The sequence below is a fragment of the Malurus melanocephalus genome, unplaced genomic scaffold, assembly GCF_030028575.1.
Source record: "Malurus melanocephalus ecotype Western Australia unplaced genomic scaffold, MMel_1.1 scaffold_208, whole genome shotgun sequence".
Classification (NCBI taxonomy): domain Eukaryota; kingdom Metazoa; phylum Chordata; class Aves; order Passeriformes; family Maluridae; genus Malurus; species Malurus melanocephalus.
In genome coordinates, this window is record NW_026623440.1 from 594,061 (window position 1) to 608,976 (window position 14,916).

The 14,916-nt window shown below is 38.1% G+C and overlaps 1 protein-coding gene across 4 annotated transcripts in view; it reads right to left on the reverse strand.

Moving 5' to 3' along the window:
• SPECC1L (sperm antigen with calponin homology and coiled-coil domains 1 like) overlaps positions 1-14,916 on the reverse strand; it is a 60,762-nt gene that overhangs the window by 22,030 nt on the left and 23,816 nt on the right. For all 4 annotated transcript variants that reach the window (XM_057373897.1, XM_057373898.1, XM_057373896.1 and 1 more), the window contains exons 6-11: positions 9,725-9,798; positions 9,061-9,236; positions 7,686-7,852; positions 5,962-6,053; positions 1,979-2,069; positions 9-92 (exon numbers count right to left, since the gene is read on the reverse strand). In XM_057373897.1, coding sequence (XP_057229880.1) covers positions 9-92; positions 1,979-2,069; positions 5,962-6,053; positions 7,686-7,852; positions 9,061-9,236; positions 9,725-9,798 — 684 coding nt within the window. The remainder of the gene's footprint in view (positions 1-8; positions 93-1,978; positions 2,070-5,961; positions 6,054-7,685; positions 7,853-9,060; positions 9,237-9,724; positions 9,799-14,916) is intronic.

A 14,916-nucleotide genomic window follows, 5' to 3' on the forward strand; every position in this document is an offset into this window, starting at 1 on the left:
GGTATTACCTGAAATAGATTTGGCACTTTCCATAGCAGGGACTCTTGGCAAAGAGGCTGGCCGGCTGGTAGAGGATGTTCTCAACAAATGTTCTGGACAAAGGAAAAAGGGAGATCATCAYCACTGAAGATTCCAGTCAAATGTATGACATATAGGGCTGAGTCATGAATATTGTCCACAAGTGCCGGAGCTTGGCTATTACAGGGAAAACAATTGATTTTATCTGTAAGATGGAGAAGGCCTGCAATTGCTCATTCCCAATGAAGTGCACTATGAATACAGCATGACCACCTTAATCTTTTTTCCCTAAAGCTTCTTGTTAATCCACTTGCCTTGGTCATCCAAAAATATCCTTAAACCAAAAGGCTGAGAAAGGAACCCCCATTCAGCACACAGACAAAAATATTCAATATGCCCTTCTCAATGTTTATTGGTAAAGCAGATTGTTTTGTCCCTCAGGGGATTTCTTTTTTCCTTCCCTCTGGTTTATAGGATTGGCATTTTTTTGTACTCTAGGTTTTGGGGGTTTTTAATTTTATTAAATAAAACCACATATTTTTTCTTTTCCTCCTCCGTGAAGGAGTCTAAGAGGTGCCTTTTTACATATTGTATTGCAAGATAGCTGTGTAACACCAGTGAGTAAAAAACAACTACAACAAAATTAAATTTTTGTAGCAACAAATCAAAGCTATTTCCTATTACGAAATGTCCCTTCAAGTAAAAACAGCAAACAAAAGGTTTACATACTCCTACRTGGGAACACTTAGAAGACAGTAATTTGAATATAAAACCTCAGAGAAACAAGGATTAAGAAAAGTGAAACCCCATTTATTAGTTGAAAATATGACATGAGGAACATACATTGCTACAGAGATAGATTAAAAATATATCTGAATGGCTGTAAACAGGAATTCTGTCTGGCACCCTCATTAYTGGAACACAATCCTGCTSCTCCTGCACTCACTGACTCTAAGGAAAACACAAAAGCCATGTAAAACATACCACTCATTTTGTGTTTAAGCTTATGTCTACCCATGAACTCTGTAACAATTAAAGAATCCTGAATTATCTTCTTGGAAAGGCATTTCAATATTCCTAAAAATATCAAAGTTTCTAAAATTAAACCTGCAGCTGCATTGTACAAATAGCCTCAATATGGATTCAACAAAAGCAAGAAGGAAATCTGGCACATAGAGACTATTATGAAGTGCTACCAAAAAAAAAAAAACAACAACCCTTTAGAAAACTTTAGACCTCAGGAATACCAAATTGAGAGGAAATATTCAGCCTGGAGTCATATGGGGATTATCTTGAGAAACATCTACACACAAAAAGCCCCTAAAGCAGGCATAAATCAGAGAGCTACACCCAACACATGATAGCCATTCATTCTCACAGGAAGAGCACATTGTGAACAGTGCTTTTRAGAGACAAAACAAAGTTCACAGAACAGGGGAATATTGGGAAATAGATAAATCAACACTCAATTCCATTCAATTTTTCATCTGGCTCCCGAAGATTCAATACTTAATAAGTTTATTTTATTATTCACATGCAATGCAGTGCCAACCATCCTCCCTGTTTCACTTTGGGGTTTAAAAAATCGGCAACCACCCAATAAATAATGTAGCCCCAGAGGTGGGTTTTTTTAATATCTGGGACAGCTGCAAGACATGTCCCTGAAATTACCTTATCTTGATTTTTACAAGTGACTACTTTTATGCACRCACTAAAAATTGTCAGAATAATGTGAAGTTATCAGCATGCAATGTGGTTCTGCTGAAAATTAAAAAAAAGCATCTTCATGTTACACCACCACATGTGATAAAACACAAGCAAAAAGGACTCAAAYATGAGATGTTCTATGAAGATATTTTGATAATAAAAATATGTAACATGCTAATGCTTTGGATGATAAATAATTTTTTTTAAGAAGTATTAACAGCAGTGCTAAAGACAAAGTTTAATGAATCAATACCTTGAACAGGGATTTCTGCATAGCTTGGTCTTTTGTCTGTCAGTGTAGCAAGGGGTTTTGAAGCTGAGATTGGCCCGCTTATGGAATGCCTCTGAAATGGAAAAATATTTGTGTCAAACATAACTGGAAGGTAAAAAACAAATGTGGAATTGCAGAACCAGCTTTAGAAACTTAGATATGACATTATTACTATTTTAAAAGAACTAGAAAAATAAAGGGACTTTTGAAAATTTTTACTTCTTTAAAAACCTTTACTTTTGCCAATCTGACCATGCCTTGTTTCTGTAACATACACTTCTTTAAACTGAAACCTGTAACTCAGACCAATGTTAAAAGTTAAGGCTATGAATTCTCTTGCAGCTTTTGTATTAATTTTCACCTTCATTTATATTTTGTTTGAACAAACCTGTTCTGTTAAACTTGATATGTTTATTTAAACCAGTACAACCYCCCTATATAAAGCCAAGGTTTTAGTGCTTGATTTGTGTTATTAACATAAGCCTTTACAGCTTTGTGTCCCTTCCTGGAAAGTGGGGATAATGTGCAGTGTGTACAGTGACCCAAAGCACTCTTTGCTAAGAAAAACACTACTGAAAAGATGGGATTTATTCAGAAAGTCAAAAGCTTTTGTTCCCACCTATTTAACTGAGATGCTCAGGGAACAAATGGAGAGAGATACTTTGYTAATTATTTGTCAAATATGTAATAAAAAACGATTTTTTTTCCTTCTAAGGTCACTTTAATTTTCATTCTCTAAATGGCTAGGAATTGAATATTTTGTTTTCAAGTTTTATGTAAAATATTTAGCAACATATGGCTTTTAGCAAGCACATGATCACAGCTATGTTAAGACTTGCACACAATTCAGTAAGCACTGAATAGGACTAAAATAAGCATTTCAGTCTCACACGGTGAACTGTACAAAGCAATAATTATCCTTATAGTTACTGAAACTCAGRTTCAGTTGCTGAAGACTCATGGAGGATCGCCCACAATTATTTTAAATTAATCATTTCAAAGAGCCTATTGCAAATTATAGTTCATTCTTTATTCACCCTGCCCTTTCTAATAGATTCCAATATTTAATCATAATCAGTCCACTAATGTGTTTATCCTGAAAACTCTTTCAGGTCTCCAACTGGCCCAAGATTAGATGAGAAGGTTAAATAAGTCTTATCTTCATAAAATACTAAAGGTCAGATGTTTCTCATGCCAAATTATGTAGGCAAGACAGACAAATCCATAATTGTGAWTAAAACAAGCTAACAGTGCATACTTTACAGCATCCCATAGCACAGGCAGGATTACAGGGCTACTTATTCATCAGTTAGAGTCAAACTTGAGTTATGCTTTTGTGCTAGAAATCAAATGGAGAGAACAACTGCYGATGTACAGCATGAAGATTTTCATCACTTCATATATCCAATGTTCTGCATGTGCACTGCGAAGATTATACCTTTAAATGTGCAGGTGAAAGTGATGGTGATTGTGAGCCATGCACAGAAATATCCACAACAGCTTCCCCCAAGAGYTGGTATTTCACACTTAGATCACCTACTTTAAAAAACCATCAACATTTTCCTGGTACAAAAACTGTACCAAACTGAGCCATTTTGCTGCATCTCCCCACCCCAGGAAAAGGAAAGTACYCAGGGAAAGCAGCAGATAAATTCCCTTGTCCTTATATTCCTCCCTAGGCATCTGCTTTGGTCACTCCCAGTGGCATACCAGACCAGCTAAGCTTTGGGCTAACCCAGCAGGGCTGTTTTCACATTCTGGRGAGCATTCTCTTCATACCTCTCTTCCTAAATTGTTCTGCAGTACTGCTAAGAGCCATAGTAAAACACAGCTATGTTCCRCTGCAGGCTTGGACTTGAAGCCAAGAAAGGGTTTTGTTTGTTTGTTTCCAGTTGCAAAATATATCCAAGAATCTATCTCATTATACATACACACACAGCTGTAAAGAAAACAAACCAAGCGAACAAAAACTCTTCAAGACTGAGGAAATTCAAGACACAGTCCAAAGACAAAGCACACGGCTGATTCATCTGTACTTGGACAATGTTTTTTTCAACCAATCTATCTTATCAAAGTATCAACATCATGCCAGTTTCTCAGCAGATGCCCATGTAAATATTTCCCTTGTGATAGCATTTAAAAACAACTGAAATTAATGATAATAAACACTGCAACATCCATACAGAAATCCACCTTTCCTCAAAGACCTTATACCATGGATGACTTCTATAAGSTGAAAGCTAAAAGGTCGGCTCAAATTGTGAGCACTTACTAAAATCCTGCTTTTCGATTGCAAGAGAGAGCAGAAACAAACAAAAAATGCTTAAATATACATTACATTGAGCAAAACAGTAGAAAATAAGGCAACAATAGGAAAACAAAGAAAACTCACTCCTCTCTTGAGCAGGAAACATTGTTTAAATGCAATTCACATAACTGAGGTCATGAAACCCAATTGCCTTCTCGATAATTACAAGCACTTTGAAGAAAACCACCTATCTTCAGAAAGACAATAGAAGCTGTTTTCATTTACACACCCTTCCCTTTGTTTTTCAGGCAATGTTTGCCACTAATGAGTACCCAGCTGCTAATGACTTGGGTCTATACCAGAAGCTGAATACAAAATTCAAGTAATTCTGGCAGATCAAGAACATCAAACAAGAGCTGTAAACCTGAGCAGCTTTGCAGCATTCTAAGAGATTACTTTGGTTCATGGTTAATTTACAGGTAAATAAAGAGAGATAAGCCTTAGGCTTCACCARAAAGTCTTCTGTATGCCAAAGATCTGGTTCAGCCCTTTAGAACATGAGATTAAGTCTGCCTCCTCCTACAAGAGCACAGAAATAAACAGAAATATAAAGACAGATCAATAGGAACAAAGCATCTGTCAGCGAACTTGTCACATTTAACTRATTTAGAAAACTGCTGTCAAGAGTGACTGAACCACAAGAAGCAGCAGAAGCTCTCCCAAAAAACCATTTAATTCTTTCTCTTGGCTTTAAGGCTATTTATTTGTTTAATGAAATTCTCTCTTAAATGAATAAAAGCTGCACTAGTCTGAGCACAGGAGAAGAGTCAGTCTGTTCCAGGTATTGTCACTTGAGGACTAAAAACTRATATGGATATAGAGCCCTCAGTTCAGGCAGAGAGAATCTCTTACCAAATCATTATGCTGACCTACAGTAAAAATCAAGCCTTGGAACTTCTGAGTAGCAACATCTTGAAGGCAACAGGAGAATTACTGATATTAAAGGAGTAAAACACAAAGGATATTCTTTGATTTTTCTTTATGAATCTGGTCCCATCTGCTCTATCCTTAAACTTGTTGGCTTCTGCTAAAATCTCACTTCACACAGCAAGTGAGATAACAAAACCAGTAAYGATCTACAAAGCTGAACATCAGGGTCCTGACAATACCATCTCAATTCACCCAGGCTCCTGCAGCAGCTGARCAAAAGGACAAAGCTTCAGCAGGGACAGCACAAAACACACAGCACCATCACCCACTGGCCAAACTCTGTCAGTACAAAATGAACAAAGATCATAAATTCACAATTATTTCAAAACTCCTTCATCAGGCATGTATTGAAAGATACATTTACACTGATGATTGCTGACAGACTCTGCACAGATCTCWGTCCACTGCCAGAGGGGATTATTGCTGTTACCCTGCCAGGCACAGGACTAAGAATGGACAAACAGCAACTCTAAAACCAAGGCATGCCRGTAAAGTCTTCCTCTCATGCTTTTCAGTAGCACAGGAATAGCAATGTTTGGAATATTTAACAAGAGCTTCCAAATTTCCAAAGTGCTTCTCTTGCTAGACTGAACAGTTTAGAAATTACTTAAGGCAATGTTTTATCATTATTTCCCCAGCAAGTCAGCYAATATTTGTATGTTATCACCTGTAGTTACACAGATTCTTCTTCACAGAGAAGGATTAAGTGCAGTCATAAAACACCCACCTGCATTGGGGATACAGCAGCAGCCGGGGGAGTTTTCATGGGGCTTGGGCTCAGGGGAGTGCGAGGAATTGCGGCAGCAGCAGGGCTTGGAACTGGGAGGAACATGGAAAGGAAGCCATCATGAGCATGACACTGCTCTGCAGTGCAACASGAGACTGCTAAAGCCAACTCTCACCTTGTACTTTACATTACTAGTTTTACCAGATCACACTTTCAGAATTTCAATTACCATTTGACTGAAAAGTCATTTGAAAGTATGCCTACACATTCACTCCTCTGCAATTACCTTCATTTTCTGTCTTTCTATCATCCATGGTAAAAGCATAAGTTTGCTGGGGGTGGACAAGGCTAAGGTGCAGGATACTATTACCTTGGCAGATGTAAATTATGGCATTACTGTTCTCTGATCTCTAGATAATTAAAGAGATAGCAGCAGGCTCCTGGCTCTGCCAGTAAAACAAGAAAGATAAGCTATATCACCTGCTTCTCCTTTCTAGTTTCTAATCAAAGTCCACAAGAACTAGACATGACATACCTTAAATTTTGGGATTGAACAAGTAAAATGTTTAGAAATGTATGAAAACAGRAAAATTCTAAATTGGTGAATCAGTCATCTGATTATTTAACAGCATGATCAGACATGAATGCTGAGGTAGAATGCAGATATTAGCCTGAAATAAGATTCGAAAGAAGAGAGAGGGGATTTATCACTTAACTAAACTAACAATGGAAAGAAAGAACCTTCCTCCAGTAACACACTAAAAAACCCCTTCTAAATTAACACTAGAAAAGTAAAAAACTGTAAATATGTGTGAACAAAAAGAGCAAGCATGGGAATAGAAGCATTTACAGAATCATCAAATAAYAGAGATAGTCCTATATCTTAAACTTTCCGGCTCTAAGCAATCAAAAGCAGCTTTGCTGTGTGCAGTACTGCACTCTAAGTCTCCGCTACCTTAGTCTTACTTCAGACTTGTTACATGAGAGACTTACAGTGACTTTATCCGACATGAAATTCAAAACCCAAAGCCCTGGCAAGGGAAATATCTTAATCCATACAAGGTCTCATACRCAGTTAAAGGTGAAACCCAAGTGTTTCACATTTCAGAACAATTACTTGGACTCCTTAATCTGCTCAGCTAGGGAACAACAACACTTGTTCCCATAATCAGAATCATAGTAAAGTCCATTGTCTCAAGAGTGAGACTCCTTTCATTTTAGAAAATATTCCCTGTATCTTTCAATAGGTGACACTGGCTGGATCTTTTGACTTTCATTAGAGCTAAAAGAATGTAAGTTATTAAAAGAAATAAACTCAGCTCTGCTATTACATGGCTTTTAGAATGCTTAATTTGGTACATTAAGTTCACATTTTAATAATCGGGCTGAAATCAGCTGTGCTTCCAGCTATAATTATGTGTGTCATATGTGTTTATGTATTTCTAATATACAGGAGCACTGAATCAAAGCATCCAGCATATGAGTCATTGGCAATGCGACAGCAAAGGAAAAAATAAAGACAAGACAAAAAAAGGATGCTTGCACTTAACTGCAGTGAACAATCTGTGCTGCAATCCAGTTTGGGTTGGTTTGTGGCAGCCATCACTTTTAGGCCATGACAGGATAAACTGCTTGCCTCTGAATTAGCTGAACCATCAGAGGTGGCCATATCAACACCCAGAGAGGGCAGCCTGGTCCAGCTGTGGCTCTGGGGTGGAGCTCACCTTGGGAGGAGGCACTGTCGAAGGACTTGATGAGCGTTTTCACAGTGGGAGTTGGCTCTGAGGAGGTGGAGGATCTGCGGCTCAGGCCCATTCCTTGTCTCAGAGCTGCCAAATCTCTCTCTACTGCATTCATGTAATTGTACACTCGGCCACGTTCTTCCTCCTGCCTGAAGTCAATGGGCAGMTCATTTAGGGTATTTTAAAARCATTTTAACATGCAAAATCTTTWAAAAATCAACACAAAATTGATGTCGAATTAAAATCTATGGKCCAAATTGGTCATTACATTAATCTAATTTTCTTTCCACTGTAATTTAGAAACAGACTATCAGCCTAAATTATCATTGTAATTTCTTACTATTTGTTAGCAACAGAGCTTAGCATCTGGTTAAAATGTCTATCAAATAAATATTTGATAWAAGGCTTAATTCCTGCTCCTATCTCTCTCACACACACATGGATGGAAAAAATTAAGGATTTCACTGTTCCACATGAAAATAATCATCTAAGGGAATTTTTTTTCACCTGAAGAAATGGAAAACAATTTAAATTAATACTAAGGAGGTAAAAATACATTTCTGGCTTCCATATTCAGCCAGCATCAGCTTTTCCCCAAGTTTCACAGCCTGTGTTATCTCCTATCCTACTGAAATGTAGGTGTGAAATGTAATGCAAATCCTACAAAATTCCCATCCATGTAGGAAAAAAAATCATTTACTATATACACATCACAAACATAATTGCTGCAAGCTATACATGTATTTGATCCCTTGAGACAATGTAGTCAGGATACAAATGCTGCTGTCCAAGATGTTCCTATTTGAGGACTTTAAGACATATAACTCAGTTTCTAAATAACTGGAGCACCTAATTCAAGCCWTAATACATCACAATTTGGATTATTTTTATTTTTACATACAAAGCATCTCTAATTATCAGYGGAAAGAAAACAGTATAGAACTAGATGAAGGTTTCTTCTCAGGTGAAAAACCCAGCTGTGTTTTTAACCACACCAAAAGCCTTGGCTGCTAATAAGAAATATTAATGATGGTACAGAAAAGCCAACACTGCAATTTTTTCACACTGTGGGAAGTGAAATCACGTTTGGCTGTTAGACTGGAAAAATCCTCCACTTCAGTCCTGGTTTTGCAAAACCCTGGGTGGATTAAGTATACAATAAAGAAACCAATACTGCTGTTGTAAGTGCACCTATTTTGRCCACTGAAAGCAGCATAAAGCAGCTTGTTGAAATATGGATCCTCACAGCGAGAGAGGATTTACAAACTTCTGGAGTCTCAATAATTAAGAAAGTGAATTTCCAAAACTGCACCTGCTCTGCAAAAGAGCCCATACACCCCTGCTGTCATTTGCATACTTGCGTGACTTGATCTCCTCCAGCTCCTTAGTGAGCTTCTCATTTTTCTCCTGAGCTTCGTGCAACCTGCGCTTCAGGTCCCCGATCTCTTCCTGGGCCTCCGACTTGATATCATTGGCTATGACCACTGCAGTCTGCAGGTCTGCCTGGAACTGACGCCATTCTGCTGACTCCTCCTGGAAGCACCATKTTGGAAGTTAAAAATAAAAGCTATCCTTATTATTCATGGTTTTCCTATGCTGTTAAAGGAAACAATTTACAGGAATGACAGGGGCACTCATCCAGTGCTAGGCACAACGTAACTTAGAAGTTGAATTGAAGAGATTTTGCTGGAAGTAACTAAACTTTGAGAGTCATTAATTTCTTTTCTGGAGACAAATAAAATGTTCAAAGTGAAGGAGAGAAATATTTAATATTAAACACCACGTCAAAATACACATGAACATTTTCTCCTAAGCCAAACACCCTATCTTTGTGACACTGAGAAATTTTTAGCACTGTTTAGTGTCTGTAGATTGGCAAATATATTCCCATGATGCCTGTCTTTCAGAAATAATTATTTTAATGGCATTACATTTAATCATATTATCTTTTCACAATTTCACATGCTGGTCTGACAACATTCTAAGCTTAAAATTTATTGACTTTTTAGGTTTTTACCTACCCGAAGTCTCCTGTGAAGATTCTTTATCTCTCTTTCCATGTCATGCTTTTGGTCCTGAAGTTTTTTAACTGTATCTGTAAAGAACGTTAAATTCCCTGTAAGATCTTAGTCAGGGATTTATTTACTTAAAAATCAGTAACTGAGAATTTTGAAGACTTACTCAGAGAATACACATTTATAACCAAAGACATCTGAATATGAGAAGGAATAATTTGCCAGAGGGTGTTAATAGTACATACTCCTCTGTGACTGGTAAGGGCAGCAGCATAAGCAAACTCAATTCTTAAACAAATCCCAAATCACAATATTCAAATGACAAGGCAATAACAAAGTAAACAAGGTAGGTAATTTAACATGAAAGGATCCTAAAAMCACGGATGTCTGGGGTTTTCCCTCCTCAAAAATAAGCTGCAGCTACACAAAGGCTTTTGATTCACAGTTTAATTCCTGCCACAAAGCAGCTGACATAACACTGGCAGCCTTGCCTTCCACAGGGATAAAACTGAGCTCCTGTCCCCAAGAATCTGACATTCTTGTCTGTCAAGCTACTGCTTGAGGTCAAAGCAAACTATATTTACAGCAAAAGGCCAAACAGTCTGTGAGCTCGTGTTATGAGAGAGATGGGTCCCCTAAATCTGTCGGCAGCCACACAAAAGGGTTCACAGCCCGATCAGCACCAGCTCCTGTGTGGCGTCTGACAGACTGGCTACTGCAATTAGGATTCATTTGTGACTTTATTCAATACACAAGGACAAYGTGATTGATCACTCCATTCTTAAAACTAAACAACTAATGAAGAAGAATACAGCATAAATTTCTAATTAGTGTGCAACTTCACTGATCCTTGGATTCTAGGATGTTTTATTTCTATAACATCATGTGGCGGTAAAAACTGTAAAAATGATGGAGCAACTGTTTAAATGCATTTTTTTGTTCAAGTTCATTATTCCAACACCTGCTGGAAACAAATATTTTTCCTGTGTAATAGCAATGCTCTTTCCACAATGTGCCTAATACATTTAGGCTGTTCAAAACACAAAAGCTCCCTCAACAGCCCCAAGTACAGGGATGTTTTATGTCACAGTTAATTTCTTTACAAGAATCATACAAACCTCAGTTGGCCTGAGAACAYGATAACCTTTCAGACTTGGCAAAATTGGAACATCAAAATTAGACAGACACTTCTGCATTTATCTCCTCCTTGTAAGACTGTCCATTTTAAGCTGCACCCAGCTGATCTTTCAGCTTTGAAGATAAGCCTACAGGGTGGGCCACTCAAATCTCATGCTACCATGATACTTTAGCAAAGCTCTCCAATTTTTAGCTTGTCTCTTTATATACAACTTGCTTGAGCTAAATTCAGAACTAAGAGGCCAGCTTTAGGTCAAAGTTATAAAACTTGCTCCCCCCACCTTTTCCTTTAAATACATTTTGGAACAAATCAAGTCGCTGTTCGTTTTGACTTCTAAAACAGTTCAAAGAAAAAATGTTTTTAAAAACAAAATTTGCAGTACTGCTAAAAGCAAGCTATCTAAAAATAACCACAAACCAGAAACCATAAATGCACCCACAGTTAAAGCTTGTGTAGTGCCATTGTTTGGAGCTCCTGTGAGTTATGAAACGCACCATTAAATTTTAGTGTATTTATGCTTTGAAGTAAAACACAATGGTCTGAATATTCTGCAGGTACCATAAACAATACAGAGCAGTTCACAGCAATTGTTGGAAACAGTGTTCTCCCTCCTCCCTCAATCCACCAAGAGCATTAAAAAAAAATTCCACCAAATTGCAACTGAATTTGATATGCAGTGAGAAATTCAGACTAATACAAGTGATTTCACCCTTCCACCAACTACAGCCTGAAAATTCAAGTAGTCAAAATAGACTGAAGCTGCCATGTGGCATCTTCCTTTCTGCATCCTCACAAACGCTATGTTATTCTCTAACAAGCACAAACCCTTTCCACCTCCACATGCCAGAATTTTCAGTTTGGTAAGACAGGTACTTTTACCATTATCCAGTCTACTCCTTTTAAGGATTATGGACAACAAAGACTGAGACAAAAGAAAAAGTAACTACAGGTTAGGATAAATGAACAAGGATAATCTTGTGATGAATGAATAGGATAATCAAAAATGGCAAATCAGCAAGCTGCTTGTGTTTTACTGCAGGATCAAATTAGATCTACATTTCACAAAATTATATTGATACAAACCACACTTTGACAAGGCCCTGCCTCTACGTAAAAGGCAGAAAAATTAAATTACGGGACATGTAGACTACAAATGGTAAAGAAAACCATTACAACTAGGGCTGGGGGTGGGAGCAAGAAACTAAGATATAATCTGAATTTTGTAAGGCTACCAGAGAAAAGGTATCATTATATTCTGCATCTGCAATTTTTAATAATTTTAACTAGCAGTTAGAATTTATCACTATGAAATAAAAATTAGTATCAATGTTCAATTCTTTCCTTTCAATAGTCTCTGGTGAAAAAAAAGGGAAAAATACTTACAATATTCAGACGWGCAGTACCTTCAGAAAAATGACATGACAATTCCGGGGAAGGGACACTGAACCAAGTAATCCTGACACAAGCAAATCCACAGTGGGCACTCTCACAGTTTTTGTACTGGTTACATGGTGTGCCTTATACTGGGAGAGCATTTTGATTCTTTAGCATAGATATGGCTATCTCAGCACAGACACAAACAGAGTCATTTAAAAACTACAGCTTCCTTCTGTAAGGGAGAGGCATTGGATACAAACACCAAAGTTCAAGCAATTTGTAGATAAGTCTCGCTTTTGAGCTCACCATGTGAGACAATACATCTATACAGTAAGAAAGCGGAATTTTTAGGGTCCACCATCAGCCAAAAAAAAAAGAAAAGAAAAAATAGTACTAACATAAAATGAACATCCTATTGACTTTTCCAACACTATGTTACAAAAGGCCTAAATATGGCAATGCAAACATTTCATTTCATAACTGCTGTCAAGATCCTTTTTAAATGAGATATAGCAGAATTAAAACTAACACTGTCAGCTCCATAAAAGAACTATTCACTGAACATTAAATATATCCACCTTCTAGCTCACCTACCCTTGTCCTAAAACTTTACTGACTTAAATAGTTACAGACTAGGAGACCTACGTGCACATGCACCCTGTGCTAAGAGAATAAGAAATTTTTGTGCTTCAGAAGAAACCCCTGACAAGTGGAAAGCTAACTTAAAAAGACACATTTTCTGCACATCAGAAGTCAAAGTTTTCTGGAAAAAAATTCCCCACAAACTCTTATTAACTGCATGGGAGAATAATAGGTTTTTGTTTCYCCCTTAGTTACTGAGGATGACTAATGTGACAGCTGGGCTACCTGACTATTGAAAGTTTTTGGGAGTCAGAAGTGAAACCCAGAGGGAACGCGCCATCTAGTGCAATGTCTGCCTTCCCCACTGCCTTGTCCTTCCTTCCCCACTGCCTGTTTCAGCTCAGCACAGCAGGAAGGATATAAAATGTATGGATTATTCTAATATTTCCTAGACCTTTTACATACAACAGAATCATAGAATATCCTGAGTCGGAAGGGACCTATCAGGATCATCCAGTCCAAYTCCYRGCCCTGCACAGGTCACCCCAACAATCCCACCCTGTGCCTGAGAGGGTTGTCCAAACACTCCTTGAGCTCTATCAATCTTGGGGCCATGAGCACTGTCCTGGGGAGCCTCTTCCAGCGCTCAGCCACCCTCTGGGGGAGGAACCWTCTCCAGGTATCCAGTCTAAACCCCCCTGACTTAGCTCCAGCCATTTCCCCRAGTCCTGTCACCAGTCACAGAGAGCAGAGACTGGAGATCACAGTGAGGTCTCCCCTCAGCCTCCTCTGCTCCAGGCTCAACAAACCAAGCACCCTCAGCTGCTCCTCATGAGGCTTCCCCTCCAGGCCCTACAAGCACTATGCTTAAAACTCCTCATCCCAGCAGCAATGAGCTGAGCTGCAGCAACTRCAGCTCTCACCACATCTGGATGGATGGCAGGGACATGCCGTGTGKTTTTAATCAATGCAATTTGCATCCTACTGCACACATCAAACAGATCTGCAGGCAGACATAYTAACAGCTCAAATGTGACAGTTCAATACCCAGATGGCTGAAAAATGTTCCATTCTAGGTTCACTGTGCCTCTTTTTGGTGTTTTAAAAGTCCATAGTAAAGCATGCTGTAAGTACGAGTGCTTGGGGTGTTTCTCATTCCTACATTACTATTTGTGTTGATTAATCATTAAATTGAATGAACATTCACCACCTCATCTATAAGGCATCTTTCTCCTAAGTGTGAAGTTTGGTTCTGGTAAATTCTTAAAGTTATAATTTTCCATTTAATAAAAATTATTAGAATGCCATCTTTTAAATGTTGTATATACGACTTCTAAGTCCCAGATTTTTCGTGATGTTCTATGCTGTCAATACTTAGAGGCTGCCACGAAAAACTCCGTACGAGATTTAATTATGAACCCTCAATGAACAGCGTTTCAAAGTAGTCAGAAAAAATACACTTTATACACAATTCTTCGGGTGCCATCCTCTCCCACAGCCACTAGATGCCACCCTCCTTCCTGCATAGAACTAAAAACACAGCTTGCTTCCCCAAAGGATCACCTCAGGACATCGGCTCGTCCAACTGAATTTTCCAAACTATTTCAAGAGCAATGAATAACAGAGACTGTTATAGTTTTTGTTGAGAATTTCTCCCCTGGCAGAGGTTTGTCTGTCTGAATTTTTACCAGTTTAAATCAAACATCTGACAGCTGGTTTGTACCCCCAAAAGCAGAACCATGTAAAAATCAGAGCTGCCTAATAATAAGGTATTGTTACAGCAAATACCTGAATATCTGTTTGACTATGGTGGTGTTCTCTGAATGAATGTATTTCAGTTAATGGAAAAACAAGTAGAAAAGTGTTCAAACTTTTTGAGTCTGTTACAAAATGACTGTCTTTTAGCGCATGGAAAGGGGAAAAATTGCAGAATAAGAACTTAAAAGAATTTTGTAAAGAGAAGCAGTGATTGCCCTTCAAGATAAAGAAGGGATGCTTAGGGAAACAACACAACCACATGTCTGAAAATACTGAGCCTGAATAAACAATTTAGCCTGCTTAAGACACTAACTTTTCTTGATAGCAGACCAAAGTAAAGCCC